Source organism: Colius striatus, chromosome 11 (genome assembly GCF_028858725.1).
Source record: "Colius striatus isolate bColStr4 chromosome 11, bColStr4.1.hap1, whole genome shotgun sequence".
Lineage (NCBI taxonomy): Eukaryota > Metazoa > Chordata > Aves > Coliiformes > Coliidae > Colius > Colius striatus.
Window position 1 is genome coordinate 12209161 of NC_084769.1, and position 26445 is coordinate 12235605.

A 26445-nucleotide genomic window follows, 5' to 3' on the forward strand; every position below is an offset into this window, starting at 1 on the left:
TCTTGCCGCCGGGGCGCTGCCGCTGGGAGGCGAAGCGAGGTGGGGGCGCCGCAGCCGCAGCCCGGCCCGCCCAGGGCAGCCCCGCCGCGCCCAGCGCCGCCCCGGCAGGGGATGCTCCCGTCGCCGCCGGCCGCCGCGGCCCGACGAGCCTGAGCCTCCGTGCCCTCCCCGCCGACCGGCCCGCGGTGAAGCCGGTGCCGCCGCCCGTCCGCCCCGCGCCTGGCCCCGAGCGGCGGGTGCCGGGCCGGCGCGGCGCGCTGCGATGCGGCTCCCCCGCGGCGCCCGGAGCCCCTGCGGCCGCCGCGGCTCGGCTGAGGGCGAGCTGCCGTGAGGCGGGGGCGTCCCGGCCCCGGCGGTGCCGAGCTTGCTCGGGGGGTGTCGAAGCACCGGGGCCGGCGATGGCGCGCGCCTCCGCCGCGCTGCCCTGAAAGACCTGCCGGGGAGATCCCGGCTCTGGGGGACGCTCGGCTGCTCCAGAGACTTTGGGAGCGTTAGCGGGTTTTTTTTCCTCTTTTTTTTAATCCCCTTTTTTGGTTGGTTTTTTTTCGTCTTTTTTTTTTTTTCTTTTTTTTCCTCTTCTCCCTCCTATCTTTTGGGCTTTTCTCCCCATCAGCTCGTCCCCCGCGGCAGGTGAACCCTCTGCACCTGCCCAGCGGTTGTCCCCTCATCCGCTGCCCTTACTCTCAGGGTATGTCCCGGTCCAACAGCGTCAGCCCTCCGGGCTTCGGCAGCCCCGCGCCCTGGGCAGGCACGGAGCAGCACCGCTCAGCCTGGGGCGAAGCAGAGGCCCGGGCCAATGGCTACTCCTATCCACCACCACCCAACAGGTCCTTGGACAAGAAGGCATCCCGCATGTCGAGCAGGTGGAGGAGTGAAGAAGACTATGAACCTCAGGCAAGCAGAAGCCACAGGGAAAGCGGCTGCAGGATGATGAGCTTTAGGTCTAAATCTGCCTGGCAGGAACATAGTGATGACAGCAGACGTCACCGGTCCCGCCAGCCGCCCGGTGGTGATTCCCCTGCTGCCCCCAACAATGCCAGCCCTCGGCAGCTGGGGGAGCAGGGGGAGGTACGGCCCCGGTCTGTGGAGCTGGGGTTGGAAGAGAAGCGCATCAAGGCCAAGATTGAGGAGCTGGAGGAGGAGGACGGGGACGAGAGGGACTCCGAGGTGGCCTTCTCCATGGGCAGCTGTTGTAATAGCCTGCTGCAAATCTTCAGGTCCAAGAAGTTCCAGTCGGAGAAACTGGAGCGCCTCTATCAGCGCTACTTCTTCCGACTCAACCAGAGCAGCCTCACCATGCTCATGGCCGTGCTGGTGCTGGTCTGCGTGGTCATGCTGATTTTCCATGCTGCGCACGGCCACTATGAGGTATCCTACGTCGTGGTGCTCTCTGTGGCAATCCTGCTGATGGTGGTGCTGTGCATGGTGTGCAACCGCAACGACTTCCACCAGGACCACATGTGGTTGGCGTGCTACTCTGTCATCTTGGTGATCCTGGCAGTGCAAGTGGTAGGGGTTCTGCTGGTGTGGCCCAGGAGCGCCTCGGAGGGCATCTGGTGGACCGTCTTCTTTATCTACAGTATCTACACGCTGCTGCCAGTGCGGATGAGGGCCGCGGTCATCAGCGGGGTGGTGCTGTCTACCATCCACCTGGCCATCTCCCTCAAGATCAACGCGGAGGATAAGTTCCTCCTGAAGCAGGTAGGCGAACCCCAAGCCGGTTCGAGTGTGTGCCCAGCAGCCCTACCTACCCACCGCACTGAAGGGCAAGGAAACTGGGGTTGTCTGACTTCCATAGGCCTGCCCAGTGCTGGAAGGCAGCCGGGGCTTCCTGTCAAACCCCCTAGTTTGCCTGCCACGAGATGGCAATTGTACAATGTGGTGGCTAGCCTGTAATCTTGTTGCTTTTATAGCTGTGTTTCCCATTGCTGCTTTTCATTAAGGCTCTAAACGTTTAAGAAATGTGCCTTGCTGGTTTCCTGTGACTGCTGCTTCAGCGCCGTTAGCCAGCCCTGCTAAAGTGCCCTTCGGTTGTGTTTAATGTAAACAGCTCTTCACTGAGCACACCTGTGGAATGATATCCACGTGTGCTGCTGTGTTACTGAGAAATGTGTGGAAAGTCTTGCCTTTTTTATCAGCTAGAGGTTATCCTTGTGTGTCTCTCCAGAGTCTGGTTTGGCGTCAGTGCAGTGCTTGCTTAGGCATTGGAGAGCGTGCTCCATGGGAAACGTGGAGTAAGCTCTTGGTTTAGCAAGAAGGTGTTTTGCTCTGAGATCTGCTGGAAATAGCTATGGTGAAGCAGCCCAGAGTTCATATAGAGCCAGAAAAAACCAGAAGTTTTTAAAAAAGTGTAAATGCAAGTTATTATTTAGCTGTGATGTCATGTTTCACTGGAGCAGTTTGGTTCACGGGAACAATAACACTATTCTCAAATGCATTAAAGTGCAATTTTTAATTACCATATCTGTATAAACAACGGCACCACTCTTCTTTTCAAGCAAAGCAAGTGGCCTTGGGGCTCATGTGCTCTGAGCTTACCAGACACCTTGGCAATGGGGAAACCGTTGCCTTAGAACATCGTAGCAATGTGGTAACTGTCATCCTGACAGACAGGACTCTGAACAAGGATGAGCCTGTTACAGAGTCAGCCCTGGTGATCGATTGTAACTGAGGATTGTTTATTAGAATCAGATGTTTAGTAGCTTCACAGCCCTATCACAAAACAAAATAAAGCCTCGTGCTTGCGGTGCCTGCCTTAAATCTTGTGAACTGTTTTGAGTTCCACCTATTGCAGCACCAAGAAAAGTTGTAGGGTTTAAATAAAACTTTGGTACAATGGGGCTGTCGCTGTTCTGCTCTACAAAATAGCCCATGAAATTTCTTTTCCCCCCTCTCACACCACCCCCTGCTCAGTGAAGTCTGCTTGGACAGTTTCTGGCTTTGTTCTTAGTTTTTTACAGATATTTTTATAAACTGTACATGGCATATTTTTCTTATGTTTGATATAAATGGCTTTTTGTGCCTTTCCAGCAGAGCACACACTGTAAGCAGGACAGTTGCTGTTTTTCTGCTTGACTTGGAAAAGTTTGCTAATGGCTTCAGCTCTTACTTGCTGGGGCTCTGGTCCTGCAAAGCCTTGTGTGTCCTCTTAACATTATAAATCGAGACTTGCCCTATTGAGTTCAGTGTTTTTGGAGACTGTATTCTTATAGATGAAGGCAAAGCTCGTCATGATTATAGCTGAAAGACTCAGCAGCCTGTTACAACCAAGGTTGAATTTGGAGGATACTAATAATTGCATAAAATATCATTATATGAGAAAGTGTTGGGAACTGTATTTTAATGGAAACGAGCCTAAATCATGAAGGCCAAATGATTAACTTCCTCAGTGGAGAACTTGGGATAATGGAAGCTCTCCCCCTTTCTGAATGTAGCAGGGTTATTTCTAAGAGGTTGAGCTTGTCTATAAATGTGCACTCATCAAAGGTAAAATCCCAGCCAGTAAGTGATGTTGCAGTATGCACAAATCTCTGCATTACGCAGTTGCTTTTCCTTTCATACTAGCGTTGGGTTTTCCTGCAGTTTGGCAATAAATATCCCATTAACGAGGAATGTCATAGGAGTACTCTTGCTTTGTTTTTAAAGGCATCATGTCTCTCCATATTGCACATTCATTTTTCCTGCTACCACCACATGCCGGTCTCTATCTTGTTGTGGTTGGCGTAGCTCTGGGTGAGTTCAGTGTGGGGTTGTACAAGGCCAAGAATCAGATTCCGTGCACGTTTGCGTATGAACGCGAGCTGCTATCTCTGGCTGTCTGATAGAGAAATCTGTTTCTGCCGAGCACGTCGCCTCACAGCTATTAGCAGCAGGCCTTCCTCACTGGGGCTGTATCTTGTTGCCATGGAAATGTGTTGTGTTCAGTTCTGCCCCACTGATGCACACAAGCCCCATTTTCCCCTTTTAAACTAATGGGGTGAAGGCAGACGAAGACCAGATAAATCGAGACGAGGGGGTTAAGTTGTTTTCAGTGACTTCATGCTGCCTGTCACATCAGCCTGGGTTTTGTGGAGCAGGAGTGGATGTGAATACATTGGTGACTACATCTCTTTATCTATGGCAGCTGCAGAAGAAATACTGATTAGGATGTGTATCTCCTTTCCTCTCTTTTTTTCATGGCATTTTTAACCATAGTTCTTAAGCAAATTCTTCTTTGTGTGGACTTTTTTCTTTTAGTCTTCTCCCAGTTGTTTCCAAGCCAGGAAAAAAATCATACACTCTTGTTATGATCCACTAACATTCAAAGCTGCGTGACTCTTGTGTAGACTCCTGAGCACTTTTATGAGGCTCAGAAGCCTGTTAAAAACCTCACTACTCTTCTTTCTTAAGAGGGTGAAATGCTTGATTTTAGCTCCCTTTTGGGAGAAAGGCAACTTGTTGGATTCCCTTGCTGAGTATGCAGGATTTTATTGTCTGAATTCCCTTCTCCTAGCTCTATCAAACTTCTTTCAAACTGTCTGGTCCAAGGCTGCACTAGTCAGGCTTCATGAAAGGCTTAAGACGATCCACTATTTCTGAATCAGTAAGGTGACACAAGTAAAGGTAGTTACAGTTGTTCAGTCTTAACTGAGCTGCTTTATTAATAATTCTTCTGGAGTCACTGCAGTTTGAAAATAGGCTCTGACTTGTTTGCTACCTAGAGGAATCTGGGGTTTGTCTTTCAGAAGAGTACCCTGAGCACCCCTAGCAAAAGCAGGTAGGTATACTTGATAGCTCTGCGAGTCTGATGAGGTAGATGAAGCAATGACCTTGGCTTCTTGAATTGCTGTTTGATTATAACAAAAAATGATAATGAATAAAAATTATTGCATTCTATTAAAAAGTTACCCAGGAGGAGGGGAGAAAAACAAATGTATATGAGAATTTATTCACATCCAAAAACTAGTGTTGGAAGCAGAGCACAATGAATGTATGACACTGCCAACTGCACATCTTGATTGCTTAAAGGTTTTTCTGTGTACCTAAGATCAATTAATTCAAAGAGTAACTGATTTTGGATTTATTGGGGAGGATATAACTGCATTATCTTTAGGTTTGTGTCCTTGGGTTATTCTAGGACAGTTTGGATTACAAATGTGTTTCAATTCACACAAGTCTATGACTTCCTCTCTCTGTATATATAGTGTATCTCTGTTTAAGCCAGCATTTTCCATGTGTTGGTTTTGATACATTTTCAGGTCCTGAAACCACATTCAGCTCCAGGATTCATGTAAGCAGTACTTTACGTGGGAATAAGACTAATACTTCACTGAGAAAGAAATATACTAGTTACTAATAAACTGTCTGATGTTCACAACAAACATGACACTGAGATTTATTCTATGTTCTGGTAGAAACAAACTACCTCTCTGACCCACAAACTTGCACAGGAAGAACTAATAGTGTAGAAGTTGGAGATGCTTAACTGAAATCATGTGAGTAGACCAGCTGCCCTCAATGCAGATAGTCTTGAGTAAGCGCTGGTATTTTTGTAAGACTAGGGGCTAAGGGACAGGGAGTTTCATAACAGAGTTTATTGGGCTCTGAATCAGACTTAAAAAGGGATGGGGATTGTGTGTGGGAGTGGGTGAGGGACCAGGGTAAGGGATAAGAACGCTATATACAAACATCAAACGGACCTGCAGACTGAGGTTAGATATACTCCCATTTTCCCATCCAAACCTGTTTTATTGTAACTTTCTGAGGTTCCTTGTTCCAAGGATACAGTTAAGCCTTTGTAGTTTATTAACTCGGTGTGAGTGGGTGACTGTTAAGGTACCACGAAACCAGAAGACTGGGAAAGAGAAATACTTTTTGTTGGGTTTTTTTTTCTGTCTTCTGTCAGTAACCTCATCAAAAGAGAAACTGAAATGTTCTGATCTCTGTCCTCTCCAAGTATTCCTGCAAAGGATCTCTGATTGCACAGTTCTTGGCTGCCCCAGCACGTGGCTCTTGTTTATAACACTCTGATTCAAGGATCCTGATGTTGAGCTCTTGCTTGTTCAGCCTCTTTCCATACACCTCCATGACAACAACATTACATTAGCAGTCCTCATCCTTCTGAGAACTGTGTGTGTGTTGGCCTTTCTCCCTATCGTCATTAATGGTACATAACTGATGCACAGCTGACCGGTGGCTCTCTTTAAAGTGTAGCATTTCAGTTTAACCATTTCTATGAAAACATTGATATGAAGTCTTGTGCAGTCTCTCTTTTTCAAGTCTCTAAATGAACTGTCACTTCAGCAGGACTAAAAACAACTTCTTACTGTACTAGGATATTGACTTGAGTCATGGGTATCTTCTAGTGTCCCATAAAGATGCTTTTTAGATGCAATTAAATGACATTCGAGGAGAAGCTAGTAACATAGCAAGAGAAATAGTACTGTATGTTCCACCTCAGCATGCTTAAGATATGTAGGTGATGACTGGTTTTGAGACTAAGAGATTCTCAGAAGTACATTACTCAAGTTGCTATGTTGCACTTTCATTGTCTACGAGTGGCCTTTAATCATAAAGAAAGAGAGATGAGCCACCTGAAATACAGATAGATCTAGGTATTACTTTTATTATGGTTCTTCACTGCCCTTTTTACTTTTATCCACCTGGAAAATGAATTTGAGTAATGTTCATTTAGGATGGGATTTTAAGACATTTGGCTACATGGAGCCAGGTACTGTGTGCCTCAAACTGTACTTAATGTCCTGTTCTGCATAAATGTTGATATCAGTAGAGCTCTCATACAATGAGGTGAGCTCCAGCACTGCTCCACCAACTGAAGAATCTGCCCCAACAGCAGTTTGTCCAAAGTTAGTGAAGATGTAGTGTTTTGTCCAGAGAAAAAAATGGCAACCCAAAATATTCAGTAACTGTTGCATTGATAGTTGTTTCCCTAGTGTAATTCTGTAACAGAGGTAATTAATTAAATCTCTGAGGTATTGTATATCAATTAGTCCTTAGTAGGAATATTGTCTGTATCTCTTGGGAGTGCGTGTGTTCCTTGAGGTTTACAAAAGCTTATCTTTTTTTCTTACCTCCTAAACTACTCTACGATCCTGCAACCTCCTAATCCTCCACACACCCATCCTTGGTTTATCCTCCTTCCTACCACCCTGCCTTACTTTGTTATTTCACTGTAATGTTCACTGGTATCAAAACCTGTTAGCATAACAGTGGTTGAGTGCTGGGCATCTAATTTCCCTGTGTTCCTGGACTCCCAATAGGTTTATTGCCCTGGTAAACTGATCCATTTGACATGTTTCTCTCAGCTCTGGGGTAACAATCACAGTCTTACAACTGGCTTGGATGTCAAAGGATTGAAGATGAAACCTGATGGGGATGACCTAGGAGCATTGCTCTGCCAGATGCACCAGTTCTTGCAAAAGGCTTATTCTTCTAGACATTTTTATGACATGCTTGATAAAGCAAAGTGTACTAGTTCTGTTTGTCTCTGGAGAGGTGAAGCTATTTCAGCAAAATGTTGAGATTCATCAAGGTGCATGGGGCAGAAGGATAACTGTCCATGCTCTAATCTTACAAAACAATCATTGACTTGCCCTTCAGCGTCCTGGGCTCAGTGGCTTGGTTTGAAACTGGTGTGACCTTTATACTGTGTTAGAGACCTGTCCAAGGCACAACTTCTTATTTGTTTGTTCTTTTGTGATTAACTGCATTCAAATGATTTATAAACCTGAATGGCAGTGGAAACAAAATGCTGATTATCCTAGTGCTAAAGGCTCACTGGAACTGGTCTTGCCCTCAAAGAGCCTGAGTCAGCTCACTGCTTCCTAAATGCCCTTTTGCTCCAAGTTCAGTGTTGCTTGGGCAGTGCTGCCGAGGGCTGGGGCGGACAAGGACTGGGACTCTGCCCAGCTGGAATGTGAACTTTGGGCACCAGATTGTTCTCCAAATGCATTCGATTTGTGTTTGATTAGCTAATCTTCCAGTCATGCACCATAGCTTCCCCTCAGTCTTTTAAGAACAATTGCTAACTTTTTGACCATTGCAGTAGCTGGAATAGTTACAGTCTTTTGGGAATAGCTGGGTTTGTCTTCATATTTTGGTACTGGATATTGCTCTCGTTTTTAATTGAACTAAAAGAACTTCCATTCTGCAAGATGCAATGAAAAATCTCGACCAGCAGCTGAAATATCAAGAGGTAAAAACTGAAATTATTTTGACAGCAGCTTCCATGTGTGTGGTAAAGCAGTCCACCCTTTAGCTGGTGGTGGCTTCTGAGAAGCCCTGCTTTGAAAAGTTATGTCTTCCTCTTTTTTCTTTTTTTTTTTTTTTTTCCTTTCTTGAGCAGGTGGGTGCAGTTCAGAGAAAATACCCACTTTTGTTTGAGGAGGTAGAAGACAGGGCTCCAAGTTTTGCAAGCCTTGGGCAAGATTTGTCTTCCTGTCTGCTTTATACTGTAGGATTTACACGGCACCTTGCACAGATAATCTGTACCCAGAACACATAGTGTGGAGAGAGATGAAGTGCACCAGTCTCCCCAAAGCCTTCCAACTGCTACATGATTTCATGATGTGCTACATGTTGGAGTTTTTTTTATGGCCCAGAGGGGTAGGACAGTGATAAAGTGTGTGCAGGGAATGCAAAGATTCCCAGCTTCTGGGAAGCAGGTGAGGGTTCCTGTATAACTGCTATGTGACTTTTTCATCTCCCGTGAGTCCTGTGTTTTGATGTGGGATATACTCACTGTTAGTTCCTTCCCTCTTTTTGAAGTCTAGCCTAGTGATCTGAACTTGTGGTATCTTGCATCCAAGGGATGCTCTTTCTGGTTTTTTGTTTTGCCATTGATGATACTTAAAACCATTTTTTTTTTGTCTTTTACCCGAGATGTATCCTGCTGCTGCCAGAAACTTAATTTGATTCATTATTTTAGAGTCCTCAGGCTAGGTAAAAACCCAAGGGGAAATCTCATGAATGAAAAAACACAAGCCCAAAGATATTAAAAAGGATAATCTAGTTCTGAGGGGGTGTGAGAAACAGACAATAATTTTAATATTTGTCTCCTGAACTCCAAAATGTTCTCACCTTATCATAGGGAAAGCTTGAAGTTTCTAGCACTTTAAAAGATCACAGAGAAAATGTCTGTCAGGCCAAGACAAGAACCAAAATTCTTTTTAGCACCTGCAGCTGGACCATTCCCAAGGAAATCTGTACTTGGTGTTTTATGATGGTGATAAGCCTTGCCAGCCTCATCACTGGCACATACAGGAACAGCGTTGTTCAACAGATCTGTGCTAGAATTTAGCGTGAGACGGTCTTGTTCTGACACTCGGAGAAATGGACTGAACACAGTTTAAAGCTCTGCCTTCTGCTTTCAACCTTGTGTTTGAACATTCAATAAGAGCCTGGTAGTTAGACAAGCTTTTGAACTGCTTCAGCCAGACAGTCACTTGTGCCCCACAAAGGTGATGCATTTACAAGTGGGAAGAGACCCCACAGTTTAAGAATTCATGGACAGCGTTGACATAACTGACAGTATTGATTCTACTGCCAGGCTGACCTCACTGATGCTGAGTAGGATTTTTGTTACAGCATTCATTTCCTGGTGTTCTCAGACTTTGCTCTGCAAATAAAGTATGTAACTTTTTTCCTTCATATTTTTAAGTCACTAATGCAGTTGTGATGTATCTTTACTCTCCCAGATATAAAGAGCACAAATCATGTTTATGTGTTTAAGATGTTATCTGGACTGTATGTAGTAATAGCATCAAGCTAATCTGCTGTATCTTTGCCATTTGTGGCAGCTTCTACTTCATAGCAGCAGAAATACCAGAAGAGAAGTATATTTCAAAGAATCCTCAATCCTGCCCTGATTTTAACTTCTCTGTCTAGACTGCTTCTTCTGCAGTTTGAATGATGAGTTCTCAGATGAAGTATTAAAGTTTTCATGAAAAGGAAGTTTTATACATCCATGCAACACTCATAACTTTTTTTTACTGTGAATTGAGCCTTTTTGGTACTGCTGTGCTTGGCTATCATTCTCCCTTTTCATGGGAAGCTTTTCTTTTGGGAGGTTGAGTTGAGGATTAAAGCTGCTCTACAGATTCAACGTACACATTCCACTAGTATCAGAGTGCATCTTTGCAGACAGTAAGCAAAAGACTGTGCTGATGCAGCAGAGGGGGAATATAAATGAGGACAGGTTTGTATATTTCTTTTTTTGCCCCCAGAAGTAAGAATTGATCTCTCAAAGCAGCAACTTACACAAACTGTTTATTCCTTCAACCTGTTTTCAGCTTGTATAAGACTTCACTTCATAGTCAAAAGAAAAGGGTATGACATTGCTTGCAAAAATCTGTCATAAGACATTGCTAGTGCAGACAGTTCCCTGGCTGTGTTTTTCCCTCCAGAAAAAGCCATGACTCCTTCTCTTTATTCCCTGCTCTCAACTAAATGCTACAAACGCTGATCTCTGCATCACTCAGACTTGAAAAACTGAATTCTTAGAGCGAGCAATGTAGTGAGGGACTACTCAAATCAATATTTCTAAAAACAGCAGCTTGCTGGTCAGCCCACAGATGACAGAGCTACTCAGACATGCTTGCTGAGTGATGAACTCTTTCCATTTGCTGGGAAGTACCCAACAGCAGCTTTGTGTGTGTTCTTGCTTAATGTGTGTGTATTTATGCACAGAATTGCACAAACGGCTGGACTGAGGGATACGTTATTAATGATGATGTTTCTAACTGAATGAGATTTCTTTTTTAGGGGCAAGTGGTTACTAGGAATCTCCAAGAGGAAAGGAAGACATACTCTGTGGTACTAGGAAAGGAGGATACTCTGCAGTGTGGTGGGAGACCGTGTAATTAAAATGTCAGTCTCACTCATGCTAAAAGTTAACTGCAGTCTTTAAAACTGTTGAACACAAAGTAGATTACTAGTGTGGGAACTGCTGTTGTGTGGTGAACTCCCTGAATTTTAAGGCCAGGAAGGACTACTGAGCTTGTTTAACACCACTCTCTGAACAATTCTTTTCTTACACTTAATGATTTCTTTTGTTCAAATGGTATGGAGGAAAAAAAAGTTTAAATGCTGAATTGCCCAGTATTTGTCAGTTGAAAAAGCAATCTCCAGTGATCTTTGAAATGAAGGTGAACTGAACCAATGCTTTTTTCCTCTCCCCTCTTAGTAAGACAGGATTGTAAGACATTGTGATGGAACACATTTGGGGTATTTTCCTGCTCAAGGTGGTGGCATCTACTTAAAACACAACACAAATGGTCTTGTGGGTTGGTGAAGGGGCTCTGGCATCACAGCCAGATTTTGTACTGGGTAATTTTGTTCTTGCCTTCTGAATTGATGTTGAACACGTCATTTTTCTTTTCTCCATTTCTATTCTGGACTCTAGCTATACAGCACCAAATAGCTGCTGTGCATATGCAGGTTTTACTGTCATATCTAAGACTCTGCAAGGCTGTTGACAAGGCAGAAGGATGAGGGAATATGGCTCAGGCTTGTATCTTCCTAGTCATGTTGATGTGCTGAGCAAGTGTCACCTCCTGGTGTGACAGATGTACCCAAAAGCTTTTGAAAGCTATAAAGCCAGAGATGATTTGGTTGAAAGACACTTCCAGAGGTCAGCTATGCCATCCCACTGCATCAAGAAAAGACCAAGCCAGCCTATACCATTTATGGCAGGTAATGATCACAGATCCATCTGAAAAAGAACCCCTCCTTTGTATATGTGCTCTTTGGGGCACAAAGGTCCTGATGTGCTTTCTTATTTGTTTGTTTTGTTGGATTTTTTTAAGCAAACAAGCAAGCATAGCCAGGGCTAGGAGCAGATAATAAAGGCTACGTCCATGACTAGAGCTGTCTGGCTGCTCTTAACTGAAACTGTCTCTTGGTTTCCTTGTTTCACCTATCTTTAGTTCCTACCCCACCCAAAGCGTGCAATTCTCTGTCACAAACAGTACATTTATATGACATCTGGCATACCTGGGTCTCGTGCCTGAGTGAGACCTTCTTGAAAGCACTGCAGTACAAGCAATAAGCTTGAAGGCTAAGTGCCCTTTCACAGGTGACTTCCTTTTGAGTGCCTATTCCTTCTCAGCTGTTAGAATAGGTGTACTTAGTTAACTTGTTGGAACTCTAGGGCTGCTCCAGGGGCTCTTAGAAGTGCATGCTTACTACAGCTGTGGTCAAAATGACTGTGAAAAAACACTAAGAACTTATTTCATGAGAATATTTTCATCTGTCATTAGAGAAAGAGACTATATTTTTTTTCCCTTCTTCCCTAATGTGGACGATGAGCATCTGGCTCTAGTCACGACACTAAAAGTTTGTCCAAGTAATGGTGTCTTTGAAAGGTAACTCTGAGTGGATAAATTAAACCACAATATAGAGCGCACTATATAGAGACTGTATACTGCTGAAATCAGCTCACTTTTCTATTTTAGCTGCAAGTGGACCTAGTAAATTTACTTCCAGAGGGAATGCAAACTAAATAAAAGTCACAGTTGTTAAGAGGAGTGTTCACACAGGTTTAAATAATTTTCTTCCATTTATTTTAATCAACTTTTCTGAACAGACCAATCTTTACAGTGATATCTCCAGAATAAGACTGTAGCTTGTCTAAATCAGGAGTACTTTATGTTTTTAACTTAGTGCATTGCCCAAATATGTAATTTTCTAGGTAGTGATACCCTTTGTGCTATGTGCTGACTGCCTTGGCAAGGGCTGGGGGCAGTTGTGATAGGGACAGAGTCAAGAGAGGAGATTGTCTGTCATATTTAGCCAGCCCTTGGCCCTGTTACCAAAGCTGCTTCTCAGGAGCCTGGTCGCAGGTGTCTCCTTGATGTGACTGCTTCTGTGCTAGGGAGTGCTGTAACTACTCACAACTCATCCTTCACAGAGAGCTCATCTGCTTTCAGAGCCTGGCCTTTTCCTTGGGGCTGAGAGTAAACCTTTCATTGCCAATTCCTTAGCAACTGTGACCAGGACAATATATTGTAATATGATGTAGGTCTAGGATCCCAGGTTCTTAAACACTGCAGTGACATGCTCTTCTGTGTCTTTCCTGGGCGAAGCAACTTTGGTTTCTATCAGCTCGTCTTCCAAGCCATTTGCAATACTTCGTGTACTATTCAACTAGTGCCTTCTTGTAACATAAGCATATCCCCTGCACATAAATCTTTGTGGGGAGAGCTGCTGACACCTCCCTGCTTGCCAAGCCTCCTGCTGATGATTATTGAAGAAATATTGTGCTCTATTCAAATGGATGGGCATTGCAGCATTGGCTTGCTGGGGGAACTTGGGTCTGAGCAGAGTGGGATAATGTGTTGATTTCGATAAAGAGGAAAAAACCCTGAATGTACCTTCTGTAAAAATAGTGGCCTTAGGCAGGCCTGCGATTTCCTAGGCTGAATTAAACAACCTTTGAATCTTAATGGCCAGGTTACCTCCTTCTCCCTCTGGTATTCTCTGTCCTAGCTAGATCTAACAGGAATCTTACTTCTGTTCAAACTATACCCTAAATTCTTGTTGACTTGTCTAGTTTTTATTTAGCAGCACAAGAGTTGGAATCTAAATGTGTTCTGCCTATCACTGAAAATACCTTTTCCCCCTCTGGCTGCTGGCAAAGAGCCTTTAATTCCCCTCGGGGCTTTTCTGTATGAAGGGACAGCTGGCATAGAACAATAGTGACTGATTTACACTGATCAATCCTCATGTTACTGATAGGCATCTATCTTGTACTAGACACCTGCAGTGCACATTTTTCAGAGAGATGCTAGTGGAATATGTGTCTGCAGTGTCAGTCCCAGCCTGACTCCTCTGTAGGTCATAGGGGAAAAACCCTTGAAAATAAATGCTGCAAAATAATTTAGAAGTGAGAGATGTATTCTCCTCCTCATCACCCATATGCTAATGGATCACTGAGGCTCTGGTTATCCAGCTTTGGTCAGGTGTATTTTAGCAGCAGTACATGCCAAAGAGTCAGTCAAACTCAGAAACAAAAATGTGTTTTGCTCCTAGCCTGGTTTCAGCCCAACTCAGCCAAAGTTAGTTAGTTTATTTGGACCAAAACAGTCTGAGAGGTGCACATAATGCACCTTGACTGTCAGTTCAGAAGGGTGGGTATCATCTGGTGAGAAAACAGTGTTAACGAACTAGGAGCAAACACAGATGCAGCTGAAGGATGTTAAGGATGACGTCTCAATAGGGACATATGCTGCTTTCAGACTTTGCTTGAAGGGAAGGGTGTAAAGCTGTATGTCCAGGAAACCCTTAACAGGAGAGAGGATGGCCAAGCATGGTCTTTCCACCTGCTGCAGCCCACCCTTCCTCTCCCGTTTCCTTGCTTTCATATCCTCAATGATGTGAACTGCCCCAGGAGAATGCCCCAGGCAGTGCAGCTGTGTGTTCCTGCTGCTTGTTTTTCTGGTGCACTTTACCTGTGAAGGTAACTAGCGTGAACCTTGGCAGCTACCAGCTTTCACTGACAGCAACCAAATGGTGTTGCTTACTGACAAAAGGAGAGACAGTTTCATAACTGCAACTGCACACTCTGCAGCTGCAGGGTAGATCTCCCTTGCTCTCTGTCCCAAAGTGATAGCAAAGAATAGTTTGTTTCAGTGGCCATTACCTCCTCTTACCTTGGTAAGAATGTTCCAAACTTTGTTAATGTCTTGAATGTTTCTGATGGTCTGGTTGAAAGTTGTCTCTTTGGTCTCTAAATGTGCTGCAATGGACAACTTCATTAAAAGAGGACACTACCCCAATTTTTCTATTTTACTATGGTATGAGTTGAGTGTGTGGTGAGAACATGATTCAACAAGCATTACTTTGGAAGCCTCACCTACTGCATGGGATTCAAGTAGTGCCCACTCCCTTACACTTCATGTGAAGGCAATTAGCACACATGCATGGCAATTAGTGCTGCAAATGAAGTCGGCACGGGTGTATTCTGCCTCTTTAATGGCTTGCTTTCCTCCTCTGCCAAAAGAACAACCAAGCAGTCTCAAAGGAAACTGCTGCCTCCTGATTTGCTTCAGGCTTATCTTGGCATTCTGCCTCTTTCTTCTGCTGCCTTCCCTGGCCCACCTGCCTGTTCCTGCTACAAGCGCTGCAGAGGAAGCAGTACCTATTTGTAGCAAATCAGGCCATGACTTGCCCAACATGCTGCAGTTGGGCCTCACAAAACCTCCAGCACCATGCCGTGTCACTCTCAATGTTCAGCAGCACGTTGGGATGATTTCTGATAAACTACACTGCAAGTGGCATCTCCTGGCAAAGGTACATGCTGGTGGGAAATTACAGAGTAGTTCTCCTCTTATCCATCCTTTTCATTTAGGCATCACAGTGACAGAAGCCTTAAAATATCCACGGTATCCAGTGTTTATTTTTGACCTACAGTGGCGCTCTGGAGTGTGTGTATATTGGACTAGAGATGGCCTGTGTATATACTCCACAGGTATGGAGTTACATGATAACCAGAACATTAACTGTTCCAAAAAATTTTCAAAATGAGACTGAGTAGAAAAGATCTGGCAAAACAAACTTGCTGTTGAATGATCATAGAAAAAGTAACGAGTTATAATACTAAAAGAGACCCATCTAGATTGGTTTGTTGAATGCCTGATAAGTAATATCTTTACAGTATCTCCTATTATGCCTCTTAATAGGAAGCTGGTAGTTCATGAAATCTGTTTTTGAGGTGGAAGCTTTTTTTCATGGGGTAGGATTGCACAGGACAAGAGTATGGAGTAACCAGCCTCACTCTGAGAGGAAGCTGTAAGCAAGGAAAGGTAGTTCAGCCTTAGTGTCTGCCAAAGAAAAATTGTTCCACTGAAGATGGTACCCTGGGTTAATGGTGCTACTTCAGGAGCTTTTTTCTCATGCACCACTGATTATTGAGACAGTTCAAATGTGGGTCAGTTTATCTTTTAAGTAGGGTTTCCACAGAGCAACAAGCAAGGTGATGCTTTCTAGATATTGTTGGTCAAGTGCTGTTTTACTGAGGAAATGGTGAGGTTTTTACTTAGCTAGCATTAATGCTCAAGTGTTTCCTATCTTTCTTGTGCTGAGATCCTATATTGTTACGTTGATACATGTTTTTGTAACAAAAGTATGCATCGAGCTGGGATTTTTTGTCATCAGGACAACTGGCTCGTGGGATTTTCAAAGGTGGAGGGAGTTCACAAAGGTTGTGTGAACTCCATCATTGCAGCTGCCTCCAAAGCCAGCTCCAAAATTCACGAAAAGCAGCTGCCACAGAAGCATTTGGTGGCTTTTGGCAGGAGTGAGAACAGGCGGATAGAAACTGTGTATGGATGGGACTGTGTATCTCTGCTCATGAAAATGAGCAGGGAACAGACTGTGTTGAGGAGGTCTTGCGAGGTGGAATATTAACCATGGTGAAAACAATCCTGGAGAAGCACATGTGCCATGCTGGCGTTTCGCACGTGTGTTGTCATGGAATTCCCGAAGAGGGCTTTGAACAAAACAGCTTTATGGAAGAACAAAACAGCATTGTCAGCGGTGACCGAGGAAGCTGCTCCGGCACCTCTTTCCATAACTGTGCTCTGAACTGGTTCTTGTTCTCAGCATTTCTGGGACAGTTACATCCCCAGCTGTATGTTATCATCTGCCTTAAAGGGTTTGATGAAATTGTGCTGTAGAAAATGGTTACTGGGCTTTGTTTGAACTTAGCTACTTATTCTGAAACGGACGCTGGTTTTTTTTTCAGACCAGAATAACTTGTCCTAAAGAAAAAGCATATGGAACAGTGAGGTTTTTTTTTCTCTTTTCAAACAGCTGTGCTCATGAATGTTCCCTTGCTTCGAGTCTGGCAGACTGTATTCTAGCCCTCTGCAGTGATCATGTGTCTGATGCAAGGTTTTGTTTGTTTGATCAGCCCCTTGAGCTGGCAGAATCCCTCTCCATACTGAAATGCTGGAGGAACATGTTGAGGATGGTGATCCGAACCTTCTGGATGAGCATGTAGAGTGTGTCTTTCTTGATCATGGTGAGGATGTGGTGCCAGATGAAAGTGGGCTTTGATATGTTGTGCAGCATTCCATACTTGTCTCAGTGAAACGATGGGACACCTGGTTTGACCCATCTGCCTTACAGGACAAGAAGAATGGTTATGGTTTCCTCAGGTCCTTGGCTTTCCAGCCTCAGTAATGAGGAAGGGGAGAGAGGTCTGAGAAAGGAGTAAAACCTTCTTCTTCTACCTCTTGGATTGGTTAACCTGTGAAACAAAGTTTCTGAAACTACTCTTTACTGTAATGCCTAGTCACTCAGTATGGGATGCTTCAGGCATCTGAAAGCTCCCAAGTGGGTCTTCTGAATTTAGGCATCTTAAAACCTTCCTAAAGAGCATTTTTCATTGACTAAATGATGTGATAGCCTCCTCTTGCATCTAGTCACTTCAACAGAACAAATAACAACCTAGTAGGCTTCTGTATTTCCTATGGAACTGGGACTATTTAATCTAGAGACTAGGAGAACGAGGAGGGATCTCATGAATATTTACAAATATCTAAAGGGTGGGTGTCAGGAGGTTGGGACAGCACTTTTTTTCTATGGTAGCTAGCAACAGGACAAGGGGTAATGGGATGAAGCTGGAACACAAAAAGTTCCATTTAAACATAAGGAAAAACTATTTCATTGTTGAGGTGAGGAGCCCTGGCACAGGCTGCCAGGGAGAGTGTGGAGGCTCCTTCCTTGGAGGTCTTCAAGACCTGCCTGGAGACTTTCCTGTGTGACTTGATCTAGGTGAACCTGCTTCTGTAGGAGGGTTGGACTAGATGATCTCTGAAGGCCCCTTCCAACCCAACCATTCTATGATTCTAAGCTTCTGGATGTAGCTGCACTTGAATAGGCATGAGCTTTGTGACCCATCTTGGATACTGCAGCATGCTGATTACTTGCATGATCAGCAATGGAAACTGGTGTGGTAGAGCAGAAGGGATTCTTGCAGCACCATTGACTAGACTCTAAACACCAGACTTCTGATAGATGAAAGAAAATACAGTAGACTTGGAGGCTGGGTGTCTGTTGGGTTTTGTTAAAGCATAGGAATGTTTTCAATGGGAATAGAGCTTTGAATTTTGATGCCAGGAGAGAAAAAGGGAACAGGTTACTATTGAAAATGTTATGCGTATTGGCTTGAAGAGAAAGAGCATAGTCTATGCTGTGCAGGTGAAGGACAAGCACTTAGGGGGATGGTAATGGCCGGGCTTAAAGCTTCCTAGTTGAATTCTGTGCTTGTGGTCCTTTCTGCCTTTTTACTTCAGTTTTTCAGCCCCTTCTGTGCTGTCCATGGGAGAGAAGGCAGTGGCAGCTCACTGCTGGGAAGAAATGGGATGGTACATGGGATGGTGAAATTAGATCTGTGAGACCCTGGAGGATATCAAACTGAAAATGGACTGTGAAGGAGAGCATGTGGGTGAGGAGACAGAAAGGACCATGTGTGAGATGGAGGAAGCTCACAAGCCTCCTCCATTGAGGTGGCAGGGGCAGCAGACTGGAAGAGAAACCATGAAGATTGGTAGAATGGAGCATAGAGCTGAGGAGAGGCAGCTGTGAGACATCACATGGGGTTGTTATTTTTCAGATTAAACTTGTTTCTCTTCCTTTGAAAGCAAGGATTTCTTTAGATCTATTCTAATACAGACCAGATCAACCAATTCTTTAATTTTCTTCCTACTTTGAACAAAGGAAAACATTAGAAGGAAGTTGCAATTAAAATGAAGTGTTATCTGGTGCCTGCTGAGCAAAGTCTCATGAACGAGCTGAATTAGCAGCCTGATTAGTGTGCCGTGTAGGACAGTGGTGAAGCATGGAGCCTTGGCTGTGGCAAAGGGATGTGGCACCAAAATGGGCCAAGTGTGCCCAGGTCCTGATGCTGGCTTGGAAGGGAACAGTGGATATATGGTGACAGGCTGAGCAGGTAATGATTGCTCAAAATTGTCTGAAGAAGGCTCCTAATAAGAGAATGGTAAGGGGGAGAAAACAAGGGGCTAGATAGGGGAAACAGAGACAGACTCATACTCTGAAGATGAGACCCAGAATGTCTTCCCATGAACCTAATGTTGGGAATAACACAGAAGTTTCCTGGCATGCATGTGCTTGTCTTCTTTGTCATATGTGACTTATCCATAACAAAACATATCTCAGCTGGGACTGACAATGGAAAAATTGTAGGAAACTTTCACCAAACAACTCAGTGGTAAGGCTACCTCCTGTTTTGTTCTTGAGCCTTTCTGTTTTAAAGGAACCATCTGCTGTATAACTGTAAACACAGCAGACCGCTAGCAAGCTTTGTCATCCAAGGGTCAGCATCCATATAACCCAAACTGCTGGCAGGCTCCTGTGCCCCGCCTTTGTGTCACTGCCACGACCTCTTCTTCCAGGCTGCGAGCCTGTGCAATTGGGCAAAGTTAACTTTGCAGACCACAAACTTACTGCAGCGTGGTGATGGTGCCCTCCTGCACATGCAAAATTGTTAGAAGGCAGCAGACCCTTGAATATGTGAAGCTGGTGTGTCACTCAGTTACACCCACGCTGGGTGTTAGCATGGCTCTGTGAGTGAGTCAGACCCAACAGCTGAGCGAGTGCATTTCGGTTTCTCTTTGCAGGAAGTTTTACAGTGCCTAGTCCTGTCAGGAAACCTTCAGCAGGCAAAGCAGAGCACTCTGCAGAATCCTTTTTGCCTTTGTGTGCCTTGCCCAGTGGCATAGATCAACAGTTAACTGTTACTTGAGGGAATGAGATCTTGTGTTAGAAGGAAATGGTGACTGTGGGGTCCTGTGGCTTTGCAGAAGATAAGCTTCACACCTTTTTTCTCATGTGTTTGTTGAAGTTGTGTTTTACCTATTGAGGCTTCTTCCAGGAGGAAGAGGCAGAGGCTGCCAGGGCTAGAAGGAGAGAGATGCTGAAGATGGAATGACACCTTAACTCATTAAGTGGGAACTCTGAGGGTGTTGCTGAAGGAAGCACAGATAGGGGATGTGTTGTACCAGATGTGATTTCTCCTCAGCAGATCAGAAACCTTCTGGCTGTGTTTAATGTACACTATGAACTTGCATAGCCTGGCACAGCCACCAAAAGAAGCATTTGCTGTGCCAGCATAAGTATTCTTATGGCATGTGAAGACCTAAATCCATGAACTGACTGGATTTGAAATTACTCGGGGAAAAGGAACACTTGTAGATGGTACAGGGGAAGGCAGGACACATAGCATGCTTGCTTGTGCTTCTATGGGTGAAGTTGTGTATGGGTTCAGTAAAAGTGAAACTGGCCAGAACACAGCTCTTGATGTGGTTATTTCTGGTATAATGCATCTAATGAATGGGATCTGACCTGGACCACATCAGAATAAGAGGATAAAGCAGTTATTGCTGTTAACAGACAGGCCAGATCAGAGGGCTTGAGAGGGCCCAATTCCTGATACATGTCTTTAATCTCTGGTCTCTGGCAACTCACTTCAATTTATCTATCTCATCTTTGTTAAACTGATGAGGAAATTAATGCATGTTTATAGAGACCACACCACAAGTGATATGAGGAACAACTGGTTAATGTTTAGCGAAGTTCTCCTGAAGATGAGGAGCGGTATACAAATGCTGTTCTGACTGTATCAAGATTACTCTTGAAAAAAAAACCTATTTTAAAGAATGCTTTTATTACTGTAATCATTGCTGTTGCAGTGAGCTTAAAATATAGTCATATATTCATCCATTGCTCAGCTAATGACATACAGATTTACAAAAGCAGATGTGTATAATTCTACAACCCAAAGAGAGATGTATGTCAGGTGAATGAAGCCAGGAGAAAGCCAAGCTAAAAAGCATGCAGAGCAAAGTGACTCAGATGGCAGAATGCCCCAAAAGAAACTTTCAACAAGAGTGATTCATTAGCAGTCAAACAGTACTTTTTCTGCCCTGTTATATTTATATTTTTGAATTTGTGCACGTCATGGAAATGGCCTTCCTAGCTAAAGTGTTCTAATTGGGAGAGAGAGATTTTGTGCTTTATATCTGATAGACTCTGAGCCATGGACTACAATTAATTCTTTCTTTAACGGGATACTTGTATATCGTCTTGAAAGTGTTGCTAAAATCTTGTACTGAGAGCATCATGGTGGTTTGAGCTGTGATTTTGACCTGCCTAAGGTGACACCCAAATTCCAGGCCTGGATCACTGCAAAAAGGCTAGACCTTGTGTTTGTCAGATCACAGACATCCTGACTTTTTCAGAGTATGCTGAAGCATCATTATACCTGTGAATCCTTTTGCATTCAGAAATCCCCTTGAAACCAAGGGAATATGCAGTCATGTGACCCATGTGAACTACAGAGACCCAGACTCTGGTCCTGCAGAAGAGTGGCTGTCCAGTAGCATCAAAAGTGACTATCTGATTTCTACATTGCACTCCCAACGGTATGCTGCGTCATGCTTGCAAGGCTCATGCTGTTAATGTGTGAATACGATGAGGTTTCCTGCATCAGTGTTGTGCTAGCAACAGCCACCAGCTCCTGATTCAGTTAAACCCAGGCATGATGTGGGCAGACTGGTAGCTGTGATTTACAGGGCTCTGTTGGAATAGAAAGCCTGTTGTCTATCAACACATTGTCCAGGCAGCACAATAGGGCAAGGTAAGCACTAGAAAAGCAAGGTCAAAGAGCTGACAATACCATATTGTATTGTGTGACCCTGAGCAAGTGGTTTACATGCCTTGCCTCTGCAACTCTGAGTGAAACCAGAATAGCGCTTGCTTTTAGAAAAAGTGCTTTAGGGTCTGTGGGTGGAAAACATTCATCTGAGCGCAAAGTGTTTCTGTTGTAGAAAGAATTAGTCTCACTTGCCGTTTCCCGTTCCCAGACCTAGTTTTCGGGGAGATCAGATGCACCGGTTCCTTTTGAAGATGGAAATCTCTTTTTAGGTGTTCTGTGTTTCCTTCATCGCAATCCATCTGGAAATACACTTTGGAAGAATTCATTTTGTTTGTGGCTTTGGCTGGATTTGCATCCTCCAAATAGCAGAGTGTGGTTTGGGCTCAACATGGGATATATGGCCTCTTTGGCGTGGTTCCAGCACAGGTTGGGAAAGACTGAAAGGAATTCTCTTTAGGTCTGTAAGGCTCTAGCAAAAGCAGAAGTGCTTAGTTGCAAGCAGGCTGTGTGGTATAATTTGGTGGTCTCAGACAGCCAAAACAAAAAAGATACAGAGTGCTTTTTTTGTAGAGAAACCTAGCAGATAAAACTGATTCATAGTGGAAAATCAGTTACTGATTCAATTTGCTCCTTAGAAGTGGTCGCTCCTGCTCTGTATTGGTACAGTGGATTGTCAGCTCTCATGGCATTGTTTTCTTGTCAGTCCATGACCTTTCTCCGAAATCTTAAGCTTTGCCCAGTCTGTATGCAAATAGCACGTGTACCTGCAAGGTGAGCCAGCACCTTCTCTTTCTAGGCAATGTGGAGCCCAGAAGAATTGCAAGAATTTAAGCCTGTTAAGCCACAAACTCTCTTAGAAGTTCTTTTTATTTTCTCTTCAGTGGGACAGGACCAGATATTATAATTAACCTCTCCCCCTACCTCCCAGCTAGCTTTCCATTGAGCGTCTGCAGTTTTAGATTCCGTCTGTCTGCGGTCCAGCCCCAAGACAGTTAATTTTAATAAATAAATAATGATAAAAATAGTCTCTGAGGACTTGGCAGGCAGCAGGCCAGGGAATCTGGGCAAGTTGCCAGCAGCTCTTCCACTTGAAATCTAAAGTTAACTCAGGCTATGTTGCTTGCATCGCTCTGTTCACATTATTTCTTTGAAAAGTGCCTTTCCTTTCCCCACTTCAGATGGGACCCTGTGCTTGCTGTCCTCAAGTGCGGGCTCCAGGGCTTCAGCATGAACGTGAGGACTCAGCCCAGCACTGTGTGGGAGCACCTAGTTGGAGGCAAAAGACTGTGGTGTGGATGGTTCCCTGAATGAAGGTTGGAGCATCACCTCAGGCAAAAATTTTCTAAGTGCTAAAACCACAGAAAAGCTTCAACTGGAGCAAGTGGGTCAGCCACAAGACACAAGGGTAGAGGAAACCAGCCTCTGTGAGTTCTGGCATTTGCAGTGCCAACTGCTTGGTCTGTTCAGTCTGCTCTGATTTTTCAGCCAATGCTATGTGGACTCTATTTTAATCCCTGGAGTGACTTTGTCATTGTGTGAAGTCCCACCCCAACCTCCGAGTTATGTCTCAGAGTAGGAGCTGTCACATTGCATGCCTTTATAGTCCCATATCCTATCATGCCTTATATTCACAGCATATGATTCCAGGATCTCAAAGAAATCCATCAGAATCCCAGGCAGGCGGTTACTACTATCAAGAATATCTGGGAAATTATGTATCCAAGAAAATGCATGCCCTCTGGTGAGAAACAGCCTGCCAGCAGGTGGGAAGGTTCAAAATAAAAGAGGTGAGATTTCCCCTTTAAGGAGAAGCAAAAAGGCCCAGAAGAGTGAAGCTGTCTGGACTTATCTGCACACAACGATCAGCTTTGAGCCTACAACAGAGAAGTACAAATGCAAACCTATGCCTTCGTACCCAACCCTGCCAGGAACACTCCCCAAACCTGCTTTGCTCAAGTTGGTTGATAGCTATTTTGAACCCACCAAAAGGTTCAGACTTGCTTTTCTGTAGGCATGTTCCTGAAAGAGTGCTCACAGTGGGAACTGGTGGCAAATAGGTTTAACTCCAACTCCCACGGCCTTCAAAAATCCTCAGTGTGGGATAATCAAACATCCCCAGGTAGGCACACACCTGCTGCACTGGCATGGACACAGAAATTCCAGCAAAGGCTGGTTTGGGGCATGGGCCTTTATTTTGCTGGCAAGGCTGGGCACAGTATCTCTTTTTTTTCCCCCCTTAGCTTTATCATTTGTGTTAATAACATGAGGCCTAGAGAACTGGTGAGGTAGCAAAGATAAATGTATTTTTCAGATTTCCTATCATGCAAGCTGGTCTCTGGGGATGTGTCTGTCAGTAGTCTCACCTGGTGCATGGAGTGTAAAATAAGCTGTTAGCAGTTGCCAGCAGGATGATAGGGAGGAAATACCTAAAGTATTACAGCTCCCAACACCAGTCTCAAGTGATAGAGGGTAATGAGGAAGAAGGGAAGAGAGGAAGAAAGTCTGTGAGACCTGGGGCTATTTGTCTAGAAAACAGAAGACTGAGGGAGGACCCAATCAACATTGTAAATACCTGAAGGGTGGATGTCAGGAGAGTGGCTGACATTTTTTTCTACAGTGCCCAGTGACAGGACAAGGAGTAATGGACATAAGCTGAAACACAGAAAGTTCCATTTAAACACAAGGAAAAACTTCTTTACTGTATTGGTGAGAGAGCCCTGGCACAGGCTGCCCAGGGAGGGTGTGGAGGCTCCTGCTCTGGAGATTTCCAAACCCTCCTGGATATGTTTCTGTGATCGAGGGAAACCTGCTTTTAGCAGTGTATTGAACTAGATGATCTCTAGAGGTCTCTTCCAACCCCCACCATTCTGTGATTCTGTGAATGTCTGAGATGTCTACTCCATTTTGGGCCATCTGGGGATGCACAATGTTTCTGAAGGGGGCAGGGTGGTGAATTGGAGAGCTGCTGCAACACGAACCTACCTTTCTAAGCCTCTAGCTGCAGAAATGCAGGATGTGGATTTTCATGGCACAGTAGTCCAAATGACCTCTAGAGGAAGGGCACTGATAATATCCAAGCTGCTGAATTTAGGGAGGGAATTTACTCTGGCAGGAGCAAACTAGCACCACTCCTGAAAGGAGCAGATGCAAAGAGAAAATCAATGGCCCTAGCTGCATCTCCGGAACCTCTCAGTGCTTGGGAACTCCATACCCCTTTGCAGGATGACAGAAAGGAAGTGTTGCTTAGAGTGCTTTTCTAGAGGAAGAGACCTTAGTTTCATTCCAAAGCTGAAGTGGCAGAGCAGAGTGCTCTTCCTTTGGAACCAGTGAAAAAGTGAGACCTCTTTCAGGACTTCAGTGTAGTATTGATGGGGTGAGTAAATCGCAAGGGTTGCTTTCTAGCTGGAGCAAGTCCATATAGCTCCAAGCTCTGAGTCGTCTCATCTTGGGGAGTCTTTGTGCACAGTAAAAATCCCTTCTTGGCCTGTAGCCACTGGTTTGTCTGACTTGTTGTGGAAATACATTAAGTTGGATAACTCTGGTCATGACCCTGTTTAATCTGGAAGGTAATGAATTTCTTTTGGTTCATCGGCCATTGTAGAAGAAGTATTTAAATACAAATTCTCAAAAGACTAAAGCAGTACTTGTTACAGGTTCTTACTCTATATGCTGCAGCAGCTCATCTTCATATTAACCTGCCATAATGGCAACCGTAATGGCAAGACAGTTGGTTCACTTCAGTTAGTTAATAGTTATGTACGTGGGTCCTGCTTCAGTAACTGCATAACTTAATAGTTTGCTTACTTCAGAGGGTCTAGAATGATGCTGGTAATATGTACTTATAGCTTCTATTCTCTGCATAGCTGGAACGAAATCCTTTGTGTAGGCGTGGGAAGAAGGACTGGGTGGATTTTTATACCCAAATACAAGGTAGCTACAGAAGTAGGAATCATAGACTTCACTGAATCAGCAAAATCTATCTAGTCTACAAGGGCTTTAAATAAAAATACCCATATGCCAGGAAGGGATAGAGAGGAGCTCCTGCCAGGTCAGCATGCAGGGTGGTAACTGTGAGATCAGCAGGCTGTCAAGCAGAAGACAAAGCAGGCAAACTAATTACATCTTGGCAAAAAAGTGAAATTAGGAAAGAAAGGCCATTGCTTAGCTGGCTGAGCACCCCTCCCCCTGCCATGTTTCTCAGCCCTTTTGGATGGCGCTCCTTGGAGATTCCTGCAGAGCAGCCCCCACTTGAGTTATCTCTTTACCAGGAGACATTTGCAAGTAGACAAAAACAGAACAGCTTGTTCTGACTTCAACTCCATGTGCGTCAGGGAGGCACAGCCTGCAGCTCACAGTGGTGACAAAGAGCCTGTTAATCCATGGGATAACCCCATCAAAGCCAATGCCATGCTCTGGGGTCCCTTGCTGTGGCAATCGGCTACTTGAGCCGCTATGTTTACCAACATGGGTCATCACTGCAAAGACAATCTTCATAGCCTTTGGCAAAGGCTTTTCAACTACAACCAACAACAACTGTCTGCATTTCTGCTGACAGGTCCCACGATGTTTTTTCTTGACAGAGCTGCCACCACTTTCTCTGTTGATTCAGTTAACTTTTTGCCTTATTTCTCTGCTGTTTTTACCACCCCTCTGACCAAGAAACATGTGTCTTCTTTCAGCTTCTGTCTCTTTGCCAAGCTATTGCTGCATACAGGGCTATTGCTGCTATGTCTCATCACTGTTTTTGTTGGTTTTATTACTTCCAGTAG

General features: G+C 44.4%; 1 protein-coding gene across 1 annotated transcript in view; it reads left to right on the forward strand.

The window, feature by feature from the left end:
* The first annotated feature begins 321 nt into the window (after positions 1-321).
* The window catches only part of ADCY5 (adenylate cyclase 5), a 220951-nt gene continuing 194827 nt past the window's right edge, over positions 322-26445 (forward strand). The window contains exon 1 of the mRNA XM_062004889.1: positions 322-1701. Within this exon, the coding sequence (XP_061860873.1) occupies positions 691-1701 (1011 nt within the window). The 5' untranslated portion in view covers positions 322-690. The remainder of the gene's footprint in view (positions 1702-26445) is intronic.